Source organism: Macrotis lagotis, chromosome 7 (genome assembly GCF_037893015.1).
Source record: "Macrotis lagotis isolate mMagLag1 chromosome 7, bilby.v1.9.chrom.fasta, whole genome shotgun sequence".
Taxonomy (NCBI): Eukaryota; Metazoa; Chordata; class Mammalia; order Peramelemorphia; family Peramelidae; genus Macrotis; species Macrotis lagotis.
The window spans coordinates 211,959,284-211,973,803 of NC_133664.1; the positions used below are offsets into that span (position 1 = coordinate 211,959,284).

Here is a 14,520-nt window from a genome sequence, read left to right on the forward strand (position 1 = left end):
ATCACTTCAATTGATTTTCTTCATTTCTAAAAGTCATACTAAATATTTATGTCAATAATGGACATTCTTGATTTATTTTTATCTTATTGTAAAGGGATCTAGCTTATATCCATTACATATAATTTTGGTTCTTGTTTTTATATAGAAACTATTTAACACCATCACCTCTTTTTATGATTTCTAATGTTTTTGTAGGGATGATTTTCCTAAAGATTTCTTTGCACTTTAGATATAGTCATGATTTTTGCCTTTTTCCTGCTGATGCTGAGAATTAGTAGAGAATTATGAATGTACCAGGAAATAAAAAATATAACCTTTTAATGCTGCTAAAATCAGGGAATTTTATTAAGGGTATGGAAAGATCTTAGCTCTTGAGATGTAAATTGTTTCATTTTTAATATAAAATTTGTATCCTGTCTCTTCATTCCCAGCCCCCAGGTCTACCTGGTCCTGGTCATGTAAGGAGGGAGGGATTCCCCTTTTACCTTCAGTGCCCAGTAAAGGGCTGGACCTCCACTTGAGGCCATCTCTCTCTCTCTTTTGCTCTTAGACTTCAGCGTAACCTGGCAGCTAACCTGCCAAGATTAATTAGCAATCCATTGGTTTTTCTTTAATCTCTCCTTAACTTCTCTATCACTTTCTTTTGTGTTGTAACTTCTTTTTAATAAATCTCTAATTTTCTTTTTACACCTGCATTACTGGGTAAAGTAGTGATTCTTCGATGGAAACACCGAATCCAATGCAGCACTACTATTTAACCAACTTTGCATTTCTGCTTTAAATCCCATCTAATTTTTGAGATGAGTTGCTGTGAATTTTTTCCTAGTATTTTGTTTAAAATTTTTGTATCTTTATCCAATCAGGATATTGGTCTATAGTTTACTTGCTATTTATTTCTGTGCCTGGTTATCAAGAAAATATTTGATTCAAAGTAAGACCATGAACCATTCTATTTCTATTTCTGAAAAAATGTCTGTAAAGTATTGCAAATGATTTTTCTTCAAATTAGTTGTTGTAATTTACTTCTAAATTCATCTAACCTCCCCCTCCCCCCACCCCCATTCATTTATTATTTGTTTGATTCTTCTTTTGAGTCTAGGTTATTTGCATTTTCTCTTTTATTGTTAACCTGGGCAATTTATATTTTTATAAATATTTATTCATCTATTACAGTTAAATTGTCATTTTGGAGCACATACTTAAAAAAGGATATCAAATGTCTTTATTTTTTTCTTTGTTCATATGAATTCTCCTTTTTTGCATTTTTATTATGGCAATTTGATTTTCTTCTTTTAAATTAGATGAATATTTTAAAAGGTTTGTGGTTTTATAACTTAAGTATTTTTTAACTTTTTATTTTGTCAATCTTTTTGATTTTAAGGATTTTGTGATGTTATTTGTCTATCCAATTAGCAGATGAGAATATTTAGAGATCTAACATTTCTCTTAACAATTGCTTTAGGGTGGCTAGGTGGCACAGTGGATAGAGCACTGGCCTTGGAGTCGGGAGTACCTGAGTTCAAATCCGGCCTCAGACACTTAATAATTACCTAGCTGTGTGGCCTTGGGCAAGCCACTTAACCCCATCGCCTAGCAAAAAAAAACCTAACCCTCCCTCCCACAACCCAATTGCTTCAGCTGACATTTTACAAATGCAATCATAATGTCTCATTGTTAAAATTTTGTATAATGAAATTATCTATTGTTCCTATAATTTTTTTGATTCTTCAGTTCTATAGGATTAAGTCAGGTAAATTCAATAAACAGCTATTATATACCAGACGCTTTAATCTCTTAACTCATTTTAATCCTTTCTTCAAAGCCCTTTAGTCCAGATTATTTCATTTTATTGTTCTCAGTAATGAGTGTGTTTAATATACTTGCTTTTCTCCATGAGTTTTTATTGTTTAATATCCCAAGAGGAATTACCTTCAGTACCTAGTCTCCTTACCCTGAGATAGGCTTCAGTAAAGATTTCCCCCTTCTTTCATTGGCTCTCTTGGAAGCTCCAGGTTGGAAAGGCACTGAAGCTGGTCTTCATTTTCCCTCTCAATAGTATTCCTGGTGCCAGGATTTTTCTATTTTTTTGTACCTTCCTTGTCAATGGTGATCTTTAACATAATGTAGTTTCCCCATTAATCCCTTTTAAGCAATTTGCCTCTGATATTGTTGTTGTTGTTGTTTTAGGTTTTTCAAGGCAAATGGGGTTAAGTGACTTGCTCAAGGCCACACAGCTAGGTAATTATTAAGTGTCCGAGACCGGATTTGAACCCAGGTACTCCTGACTCCAAGGCCTGTGCTCTATCCACTATGCCACCTAGCCGCCCCAAGAACTCAGGTACTCTTGACTCCAGGGCTGGTACTCTGTACACTGCACCACCTAGCCACCCCTGATATTGTTTTGTCTAAGATCATGAAACACAACATTTTTTCTTCAGTCCCTTATTTTAAAACTATCTGAGTCTTTATGTTTCAAGGATGTTGGATTTTATATTCTAATTCATTCTGCCATACTCTTCTGTTTCATGGGCAAGTTCATCCCTCTTATCCTAATTATTTCCCTTCATTCTATTTTCTAATACATTTTCATCTCTGCTTTTTTTTTTTATGAAAGAGAAGGTGATAATGAGAAAGGAATGTATACTTAGCATTAGTGATCTATATTCAAGTCAGGCTGTTTCCACCTCTCTACTTCTCTTCCCTTCTCACTCAGAAAACAATAAGTATTTATTTTCTCCTTTGCTTTTAAATGTCCCTTCACAAATCTAAGAATAGATTTTGTTTTGTTGATGACTAATCCTTCCCCAAAACTACTTTCCTATTTTTCTCTCTTTTCTTCTCACAAAGATCCCTTTATTTTTTTGTGGAGTTGAAAGTATATCCATGTCCACTCTATGTTGTTATTGTTTAAATTCTACTTTCCTTTGACCCATTTAGATAAAAGTGAGGTTCAAATAACATGTACTCCACTCCCTTAATTTCTTCTGCCTTGATTTTGTGTTCTACTTCACCACCTAGATTTCTGAAACAGAAGTTCAACTTTCTTCCTTTCTCTTTCTTTTCTAAGGGTATACCTTTTGCTCTCTCTTTCCTTTCTTAACTTCTCCCAGGTTCTTTGTTTCCTTCTTTTGACCTTGTATGAAATTCTAATATTAAAATTAGAACATTAGAGTTCTGAACGACCCCTTGCATCATTTCCCCTATTAGAAATCAAATACTTTATTCTTATGTAGTCTTTTTTGATTGCTCACTTGTATTTAACTAGTTTATGTTTCTTCGTATCATCTGTATTTGCATTTCAACATTTTTTCTGAGTCTTTACATTTAAAATGCTTTATAAAAGGCCATTTCATTAAAGGTTTATATTGGATTATATTTAGTTTTGCTAGATATGCTATTCTAAGTTTTAAGTCTTTATCTTTTCAAATTCCAAGATCTCTTCTTTCTAGCGAGAGCTACACATTGTGTATGTGATTCTGACTGGGGTTTCACTATTTTGAACTTTTTCTTGCTGTGTATTTTCATTAGTTTTTTTATTTTCCTCAGGTTAATTGTTTATTTTTTATTTCATATATTTTATGTTTTTCAGTCTTTTGAGTTTATTTTAATATTTAATATTATCTCATGGATTTATTAATGTCCATTTAATTTATTTGAATATTCATGAATAGTGTTTTGTACCTCTTATATTAACTTGTATTTAAAATAGGTTTGTAAATTCTTCCAAATCTTTCTTCTAGAACTTTCATTTCTTTCCCGCTTCTTTTATTTACAAATCTCATTTCATTTATAACATGATTTTTAACTAATTTCATTTCTTTCAAGAATTCTAGTTGACCTCATGACAACCTATTAGTCTCTTATGAGCTTGTTTTTTGGGCATTTCTTTTTTTCATGATAGTTGATACTACTTATTCATTCTTTCACTTTTACTTCCTGAATTTTGCCATTGTATTTGTGCCAGGATCTATCTGTACACTTTTTCTCTCTTTTCTTCTCACAAAAATCCCTTTTATTTTTTTGTGGAGTTGAAAGTATATCCATATTATTTAAGGAAGGAATACTGGGGTCTTGTTTGACTGAATCTATTGTCTCTGAGGTCCTGTCACTGCTTTCTCTGATCATTATTATTGTTATTGTTATGTGTTCTTCAAGAATTCAAGTGTACCTCTGAATATAGGGAAAAATTTGGTCACTATCCTTCTGGTTTGAGCTTTGCAAACTGGAACCCAGTTTGGGCCTAGTTGAAACAACATCAGGCTTGCCCATGATTTGGATTCCAGTAGACTGCTGCTGGCTCCCACTCTTAGAGGTTTCTCCACTTTAGAGATACTGTCTTATTCCTTGTGTACATATATATATATATATATATATATATATATATATATATATATATATATCTACCTGTAAGGTTCACAGCATCAGACACTTAATTCATTACAATATGTTCATTGTTGTAGACACTAGCCTCAGTTTTGCTGTTCTTGGTCCTTATTTGGTTTGCAATATCAGCTGGATATCCTAGCTGGACTCCTTCCCTGATAGTCTGGCTAGATTTCTTCCCTGCAAGCAGGTCTCTAACTGATTTTCTGTACTGACTTGGGTTGAACAAATAACTCACTGTGGTTTTCCCCCTCAGATTCCCCAATCACCACTTAGTTTGATGTTCTTACCTGGTCACTTTTTTAAAAATTGTGAGGAGGGGGCAGAGCTGGGTTGTTTTGTTTCCTCCTATTTTACTATATATGCTGTCCTCAATTTCTATGACAATATTGTTTCCAGACATGCATAAATCTATATGCTTAAATCTTTTGAAGGTTTTCCAAAGACAAGCTTTTATAAAGTTGGTTTATTGCTCATTTTATTTCTAAAATGAACATAAGAATTGATGAGTATTTTTCTTTTTGGTTTTTCTTTGGTTAAATAATAATTCTCCAGGCAATAGAAAGGCAAATTACTAACAGCCAGATGGAATTTCTTATCAAGACAGATTCTAGAATGTGATAAAATGAACTTTTGTATTCATAAATTCTAAAATTAAAACACCCATACTTACGTGCTTTCCTTGTGGAAACATCAATCACTTCACTAGGGGGTCCATATCCTGCACTGTTATAGGCCCTAACCTCCACTGAATATTGCATATCAGGTAGCAAGTTTTCCAGTTTGGCAGAATAATCCTGACTACTGACTTGAACTCTCTGTGCAGCTGCTTCCTTATCCTGTGCAGCCCAGTAACGAATCTGTAAGCATTTAGTTACAGCATATTGTTAAAATTCATATTTTAAACATTTAAAGCAATTTTAAAACATCCATTTTTTTATTTTCTGAAAGTATTGTAACCTTTAGAAGTTGGTTGAAGCTTCAAAAACTTAGAAGAGACAATAGAAGTCAGAAACTATATAGTAGAACCTGCCATTAGTTTAGCACTTAAATTCAGTGAGAATCTAGTGCTCACAAGTAACCTGATTGATCTAATCCAGCAAGAACTAGCAACTAAGTCATTGGCTGTAAGTGAACTCTAATTTAGAGCCTACTCTTTCTAGGAACCAAGTGAATGGATATAAGGGAGAGATCGCTTCAGTTTTAAGAAGAATATTCTTCAATCCTTGCTATACCTTCTCAGTAAAAAACCAAATAAACAATAAACAAATAAACTAATTGATTAAGTTATTTAATACTGATGAGATATCAACTGATTAGAGGATATGTAAAAAATAAAAACTGCATGGTTGAGTCTTCACATCTGAACTACAGAGTAGTCTGATGGCGAAGTAACAATACTTGAAAAGCAATAGTGATCTATAACAGATTACTCTTGTATTATTTCCTCTTAATATCTCTTACAATAATATAACTAATGACATATCCTTTAAAACTACATTGAAGTTAGACATCAAAGAATTGTCACATTGTATTAGATTGATAATTGAGAGAAAATAGATCTTAAGAGTCAGCCAGAAGGCCTTGAATCCTGTCTTACACTTAAAATTTATCTTCAATATCCTTCTATTCATATATAAAATGGGCATAGTAACAGCAGATGTCTTCTACAATTGTTGTAAAGAGCAACTGAGATATGTAAAGTGCTTTGTAAACCTAAAAGCAGAAAAAGAAATGCTCGGTGTGGTTATAATTAATGTTAATAATAAAACAAATAAATGACTTTGTTCAAATGAGAAGAATTTTAAAAACTATGTTATGTGCATTCAAAGTTATTGCTTAGAATTAAGGTTTTCTGAATTTTATAATAGTAATTAAAACTGTACATTGTATAGGATATTTAATAATATTGGTTTTGGTTACTGTTTTCCTAAAATATTTTTTAATTAATATGAAGGTCATGAACTGCTCTACAATTTGCATGTGAAGTATGAATGAAATAGGAAATAATTGTTATTTAAAGTTAATATTAACACACACATATATAGTATTAAAGTAAATAATATTAACATATATAGTAAACATATAAACATAATATATGTTTTCTATAAACTATATATAAACATATAAACAAAAGAATCTTTTTTTACACTTTTCGAAGATGTCAGATGAAGCAGAGACATTAAAAAGCTAAAATGTTCTTATATTTTAAAACAGCTTTAATATAGTGTTCAGTGTAAAATCTAAGAGAAATTCTTTATATTTGGGTAACCTATTACTTATTTTAAAAAACTGACATTTTACTGATTGCATCAACCCCTAGGATATTTCCAAATCAAACCCATCATCAAAAAATTTCTGCTTAATTATTCAACCAGAAAGAAATAATAATAGAATGAAATATGCTTGCTTTCTAAAATGTGTCATACAATTCTGTCAAATTTCATCAAATACATAACTTTTTTTTTTTTTACCAAATAATGGGATTAAATGACTTGCCCAAGGTCACACAGCTCACACATATCAAGTGTCTGTGGCGAATGTTATTCTAGGTTCTCCTGACTCCAGGGTCAGTGCTCTATCTTAGCCACTTAGCTGCCCCGACATACATAACTCTTAGACAAAGACTGAACACGAACAATTATTTTTCTTAAAATTGTTTGAAAAAAAGAATACTCTCATTTGATGTAGAATAATTGTGTAGTTCTTTAGGTGGCTCTGCTCTCCTTTTAAAATAGCAGTCTTTTAATAGCAATCCTCTTTTGGTAATGTTTCTATGAATTATGAAACACCAAAGTGTTTTAGCGTTAAAAAAAAATTAAAGCTGCATTTTTATCAGAAGGACTGTGGAGGACAAATGATCAGTATGAAGAAGCTACAGCATATTACAAATAAAGAATTATGCAGGAGGAACAGCATAAAAGATTTCATTAGAAATAAATATGACTGGGAAAAAAATGGACTAATCATATAACAACAGAATTATATATGATTGAGGAACTGAAAAGATCTTCCTTTAATGAAAATCTTAGTTGCCCCTATTCTTGGTGGATATATAACCTTATCATTTTTCCATAGATTTCTTCAAAGTAAATCATTAAATGCCTTCTTGCAGATTTACATTCTTCAGTAAAACAAAAACTAACTTACCATATATATAATTTTGTGGACACTGATTACATATAAAAGACAATAAAAATACATATATTAGAATAAGTTTTCTAAATTTTTGTCACATGTAACTTGTTGACACAGTCTGTTATAGGCAAAGTATTTCTCAGAATAATGTTTTTAAATGCATATGATATAGTATATGGGATTGCAAAGGTAATTATATTTAAGTGATTATCAAAATATTTTTGAAAAAAATAATTTCATGTGCCCCATGTTAACAACCTTTATATTAGAGACACTTAGATTAGAGAACAGGTTTGTTCATGTTTAGAAAGTTAGTCTTATTTAGGTTTTTTGTTTTTGATACCTCTTTCTAGTTATCTAAAAAGTCTATTTCTGATTTAGATCATCCTTCCTAGTTTATTGAAAGGGTTATATTTTCATTCTAGTTGTAATCTATACTTCGTATTCACACTACAGTTTTGCTAGTAGAGACCTTGACCCTTTTGGCATATCCCCCAACTGAATTTCTCCTAAAAAAGTTAATTTGAAAGCTACATTATCCCAAGTGCCAGATTTCCTTTGTTTCTAACTGGGACTCAGATTCTTTTCTCCTTTCTTACAGTCACTTTTTGCTTTAGCTATTAATCATTAATAATAAGGAAAGTAAAGAAGTTGCATACATAGTAAAAATAGATGGTATGCATCTATTTACCACACATGCATGCAAATATATACTGCTATCTAAATTCAATTGTTCAGATAAGTCAAAGAAATAGAATGCAATATTTGAACAATTATAGAAAAAATTTTTATTAGAAGAATATATTTGCTATAATAATATTTGAACTCACCTGATAGCCCTCCACTGTTTTTTCTAAAACATGTTTCCAAGAAACGGAGATTTCTGAAGAAGATAGAACTTTTATGCTCACATCTGTAGGAGCTTCACTAGGTGCTGAAGAATTGATAAAATGTGTTTCTTAATTTTCAGTGCTACATTTACTTACCACAACATTTAATATGACTATTTACATTTTAGTATGCCCTTGCTTTTATTCTATTCTTATTTTTGTTTATTTATAAATTGCTTAAATTTTTTTGAGTTCCAAATCTTTCCCTCCCTTGTCTCCCTCCTCCACCCACTCAAAAGGCCATGCAAAATGTATTTCCATATTAGCTGTGTGGCAAAAAGAAAAAAGAAAAACAAATATATAGAAAATGAAAAAATCAATATGCACTCAGTTCATAAGTTCTCTCTCTGAAGTTGTATAGCATTTTTCAACATGGATTCTTTAGAATTGTCTTAGATCAAAGTCTTTCACAGATGGTCATTGTTACAGTTTTGCTGTATACAATGTTCTACTCATTTTGATTTGCTTCAGTTTTTTTTGAAACTACCCTCTTCAAAATTTCTTATACTACAATGCTATTCCATCACAGTCTTGTCCAACCATTACCCAGATGATGAGCATCTTTTCAACTTGCAATTCTTTACCACTTCAGAAAATAGCTGCTATAAATCTTGTAGTCTCTCCTCCTTTCTTTGATCTCTTTGAATTAGTGGAATAATGGAACAGTGGAGCCTTTTGAGTAAAGTTTCAAAATGTTCTTTAGAATAGTTGGACCAATTTACATTTCCACCAACAATATATTTTTTGTTGTTCTTTATCTCTTGTATGTTCATAAACTTATCTACAGATTTGACAGGTACATTTTCCATACTCCACTAATTTACTTAAGATATCACACATCATGTACCCAGGTTGACCTTATTTTGGACTATAGTATGAGATGCTAATCTACAGGCACATAGTTTCTGCCAACTAAATTATTACACTTTTCACTAGTAATTAGGAAGTAATTTGGAATGTATTTTTTACTTACCATCTTGTGCAGAATAAATGACTGCTGTAAGACTGAATGGTCCATCTCCTTTGCTGTTAAAAGCTTTCACTTTTACTTGAAACTCAGTAGAAGGGGACATTGTTTCATCTTTATGAACATACCGGCCAATATCAGGATTAGTCACTGTTACTTTTTTCCATTCTTTCCCACCAAATGGCTTGAAAGCCACTATATAACCAAAATTATTACCATAGTGGTATTCCCGTGACAAAGGCTAAATGGGCAGAAAAGATTAAATCCATTTCAGCTGCTATGCAAATGAATTTTCCAGAAAATTTAATGTCATTAAAAGACTAATAGATATTTATAAGAATTGTATTTATTTTTTAAAATAGATATGGAAATGTTTTTGTTCAGTTGTTTTTCAGTTATATCTAACTTTTGTGACCCTATTTGAGGTTTTCTTGGCAATCACTGAAGTTGTTTGCCTTTTTCTTTTCCAGCTCATTTTATAGATAAGGACACTGTGGTAAACAGGGTTAAATGACTTGCTCAAGGTCAGACAGTTAAGTTAGTAAGTGTCTGAGGTGAGATTTGAACTCAGGAAGATGAGTTTCCTGACTTCAGGCCTGGTACTCTATCCATTGTTCACCTACCTCCTATTGTTCTACCTGTTCTACAAATTGCCAAAAAGAAAAAGACATAGAGAAAAAAGAAAATCTTATAATGATGTTGGCAGCCATCCAGTTAATCTATTTTGCTCTAATTATTAGGAAATTCCCTCCATCCCCTTTGGGAATAAGAGGAATGAGTTAATCAGGACAATTGATTTGCACCCCCAATCCCATTCCAGTTAATAAATATTTATATAAGAGGTAAATGTTAAACATATAACAAGCTATATTTTAGGGTCTTAAGCAGAAAGAAGATTTTATACTCTGTTCCTCTTTGCAAGGTATAAAGAAATCTTTCAATCAAAATTGATAGTATTAGAAGGAAATTTGCTATTGGATGACAAAGGATCAACCATGCTGTTAGTGGCCCTTAAAAAAATTACATTCCTTATAAGTCATCTAAAGCTAGAGATATCTCTGAGTAGGGTGACTTCTATCAACAGAGGAAAAAAAGAACAATGAAGGAAGAATTCAGTTCTTGAAAGGAAATTATTACATCTCTTCAAAAATTACAGATCTTATATTTGATATAGAAGTCAATATATTTTGTTGTTGTACAAAATTTATTTTTTTAAAAGCTCATACTTTGGAAAAAGTTCATCTAAATCTTCAGCTGAATTACAAGTTTTTACACAGTTGACTCTAAAAATGTCTTTTTTCAAGGGCAATTGTCAGTTGAATATATATTAACTTGAACTTAGACATTAAATGTTGTACCAGTATTTTCCTTTTCTGAAATTAAGATCATTATACTTGCTTTCTCTAACACATTCCTTATAATTTGTATAATTTATTTAAAATTATTTTTAAAACTATTTGAAATTCATTTAAACTTTTAAAAACTATTTTCAAAGAGTTTATTTCATATACATTATACAACATGTAGATAACTATCACAGATTTTTTTAAAAAAATCTTTATGTTTCAAGAAAAATACAAAAATAAATTGCAGTTGGAGTGACTGATTTTAAGATCAACCACAGATAATAATCTCTGAAGCACTTTTGATTGATCAAAAGATTCTGCCATTAACAGTTTAAACAGTTGAGCACATGAACATTCCCAGTAACAGAGATTTCTTATATATTTAGAAAAATCATATTTATAAAATTGAAATTCATGATTGAGTTTCAGGGGAAAAACACTTATTCATTAACCATATAAAATTAATTTAAGCAACAAAATATTGTATTGTAAAAGATGTAGAATTTTAGGGGTGGCTAGTTGGTGCAGTGGATAGAGCACTGGCCCTGGAGTCAGGAGTACCTGAGTTCAAATCCAGCCTCAGACACTTAATAATTACCTAGCTGTGTGGCCTTGGGCAAGCCACTTAACCGCATTGCCTTGAAAAAATCTAAAAACAATAAAGATGTAGAATTTTAAACAAAGATAATTTGAATGTATAAAAAAAAGAAAAGAAAGGGAATTAACTAACTCTCAAGGTATGGACTTCTTTTCTTCCCCAAAAACCAAAAGATGTCTCATGGCAGAGCAAATGGTGTAGTAGAAGATACCATACCCAGAAGGAAGCAAGTCCATTATATCTCATTGTGAGTAATACAGACATCCAATCTGGGATTGAGTTGCAGAAAGGAACATGTTCAGGGAGTCCAAATAAATAATCTACTAGCAGAGATAATACATTCAGGGGGAAGTGGCATAAGTTCACTAGAAGAAGGAAAAGACTATTGGAAGGGTGGCTAGGTGGTGCAGTGGATAAAGCAATGGCCCTGGAGTCAGGAGTACCTGGGTTCAAATCCCATCACAGACACTTAATAATTACCTAGGTGTATGGCCTTGGGCAAGCCACTTAACACCATTTGCCTTGCAAAAACCTAAAAAAATAAAAAGACTATCATCTCGGTACTAGATCTTATTTTCGCTATGTGTTTTTTATTCCATTAATGCTTTTATGTAGTTGTGGAAGAATGTGTTACAAGTTTATTGGGAGAAGATTTTTTTTGAAACTATTGTTTTTATGATGCCATCTCAGAAAAAGTCAGCTGATTATTAAAAGTAATTGCATTGCTGGAAATTTGTATACTCTAGTTTTAAAACTACTTTGAACCTAATAATAATCATGCCACTTCCCCCTTAACCCACTCCAAATCCTCATCACCCACATGCAGATTAGAGGAAGTGACATGCTTAAAAAGGGAGCTCCATCAAGTCTAAATCAGGCTCTCTGTATCTTTCACCCCCTTTGATCAGAAAGTTGATTTCTATTCTAAATAATACACCCTTACATACATGGACTGCTGTCACTGAATAGCATTGGATATCTTGAGCCTAATTCTGAGACAGAAGAATTGAGTTTGTCTATGACCTTAAGCAAATCAACCTCAGTTTTTCCCAAATCTAAAAATGAGATATACCTGTCTTGTATTATTGTGAGGTTCTGTAACAGATGCTATAAAAATGGGGTTTTGTTTATCTGCTTATCCTATGTGAAATATCAGAGGTTAGATTAAATGATGGCTAAGGTTCTTCAGTCCAAGAGGCTTCTCTCTCTACCCAAAACTTTTGTTTTTCAAGTTTTAACATCCCCAGTTTTTTTAACTGATGCCTATATAGCATGATTTTGAGACTTTTCACCATTCTAGTTGTCCTTATTTAGTTGCTCTCTAGTTTATAAATTTCCTTTCTAAAATGTAATACTTTGAACTGACAACAAAGCTTCAGATATAGTCTGACCAAGATGGAGATTATCTTCTCTGTAGATCTAGAAACCATGACTTTCTTATGGCAGCCCAATATTAATTTAGCTTTATCAATGCCATGTTACATAAGCAGCCATATTCTGGTTTAACAACTACTTCTGGAGAGGGAAATTGGGGGAAATTGGGGGAAATTGAATGGAACATGTATATGACACTTTAAAATTTAATCTTTATATTTTCCCTATAACTTTCATAAATCTAGACAATCAACAAAACAATAAAGTGAGCACTGATTTGTAGCATTTGCCAATTTTTGAAGTGTAAATTCTCCTGACAATATAATAGTCTATAGGTATGACTCCAGCATATCCTTTTACATGAATGCTTCCCAATGAGTTAACCATCTGCTAAAATCCTCATGCTCATTTTATATTTATGAAGATTTTTCCCAGGGTTTTTTTTTTCTGACTTAAAAAAATTATTATGAACTCTGTGATCATCATCAGACACATTTCAATATGCAAAAAGAAGAGGAACAAAGTGGATATATAGAATCCATGTTTAGGTCCTATTATATATAGTTTTTAAATTTAGTAAAGCAATAACAAAAATTGCCTTTTCTTGGACTCTTCTGAACCTTTTTGAGTTTATTCTGTGAATTTTATAAGTTTATTTTTAGTCTTTTTCCTTTTCTTTTTTTAATCTCTAACATTGCCCACTAACATATCCTTCTCAATAGAAACCACAAGATCTAATCTCTTGTATAAATCAAGCATAGGTATGATAAATCATATATAATAAGTGTAATCAAGTCAGAAGTATAATAGGTACAGTCAAGCAAAATAAATTAACACTGTGACCACATCTAAAACTGTCTGTCTCATTTTGTACTTCTAGTATCATTTGCTAGGAGATAGGAGATATGATTATTCATGACTCTTCTAAAGTCATGTTTGGTTTGATCAGAGTTCTGAATGCTTTCCAAATTAATTGACTTTGTATGATCATAGTCATCATGTACATTTTTCCTGGTTTTCATGACATTCTACATGAGATCATACAGATTTTTACTGAATTCTTTATGCTAATAGTATCTAATATCAGAATATTACATTATAATTTTATATTATGGTTTGCTCAACCTTTCCCCAATAATTGGCTCTCTCTTTTGAGTCTAGTTCTTTTTGCATCTACAAAAATTGCTGGATTCTTTTCCTCTCTCTTTGATCTTCCTAGGATACATACTTATTAGTGATTTACTGAGTCAAAAGATGTGTGTGTGTGTGTGTGTGTGTGTGTGTGTGTGTGTGTGTGTGTGTGTGTGTGTGTGTATGTATGTATATATATGATTTAGTGACTTTGGGGACATAGTTACAATTTGGTTTTCCAGGATGGCTGGATCAATTCACTACACTACCAAAAGAATATAATATATCTGGCATTTGAGGGCAGGATCTGAGAAGGAATGACAATGAACTCATTTAAAAAAGAAGGGGAGTGTCCTGGAAGCAGATAGCCACAGCTACCATAATTTTGATTGAGTAGAAGATGTAGACTTCAAGGCAGAAAAAGTCACTGAGGAATGATGATAGAAGGAGAGCTTGGGAATGGGAATGGGTATTAATGGGTATTCCAGAAGACAAGGGAGATTTGGTAATGAAGAAGTTCCAGATTCAGGAAACAGAGGCAAGACCAGAGATTGATATCATTCTGGATCCTGAGGATTTGTCATCAGTTTTATACAGGTATTTTTTAATTTTATATTATTTATTTTTATCTTATATTTATATTTTAAATAATTTTAAGAATTTATCTTTAATATTTTAAATATATTTTAATAT

General features: G+C 31.8%; 1 protein-coding gene across 6 annotated transcripts in view; it reads right to left on the reverse strand.

Moving 5' to 3' along the window:
• CNTN1 (contactin 1) overlaps positions 1-14,520 on the reverse strand; it is a 363,209-nt gene that overhangs the window by 12,918 nt on the left and 335,771 nt on the right. For all 6 annotated transcript variants that reach the window (XM_074194739.1, XM_074194744.1, XM_074194742.1 and 3 more), the window contains exons 18-20: positions 9,385-9,619; positions 8,352-8,455; positions 5,057-5,243 (exon numbers count right to left, since the gene is read on the reverse strand). In XM_074194739.1, coding sequence (XP_074050840.1) covers positions 5,057-5,243; positions 8,352-8,455; positions 9,385-9,619 — 526 coding nt within the window. The remainder of the gene's footprint in view (positions 1-5,056; positions 5,244-8,351; positions 8,456-9,384; positions 9,620-14,520) is intronic.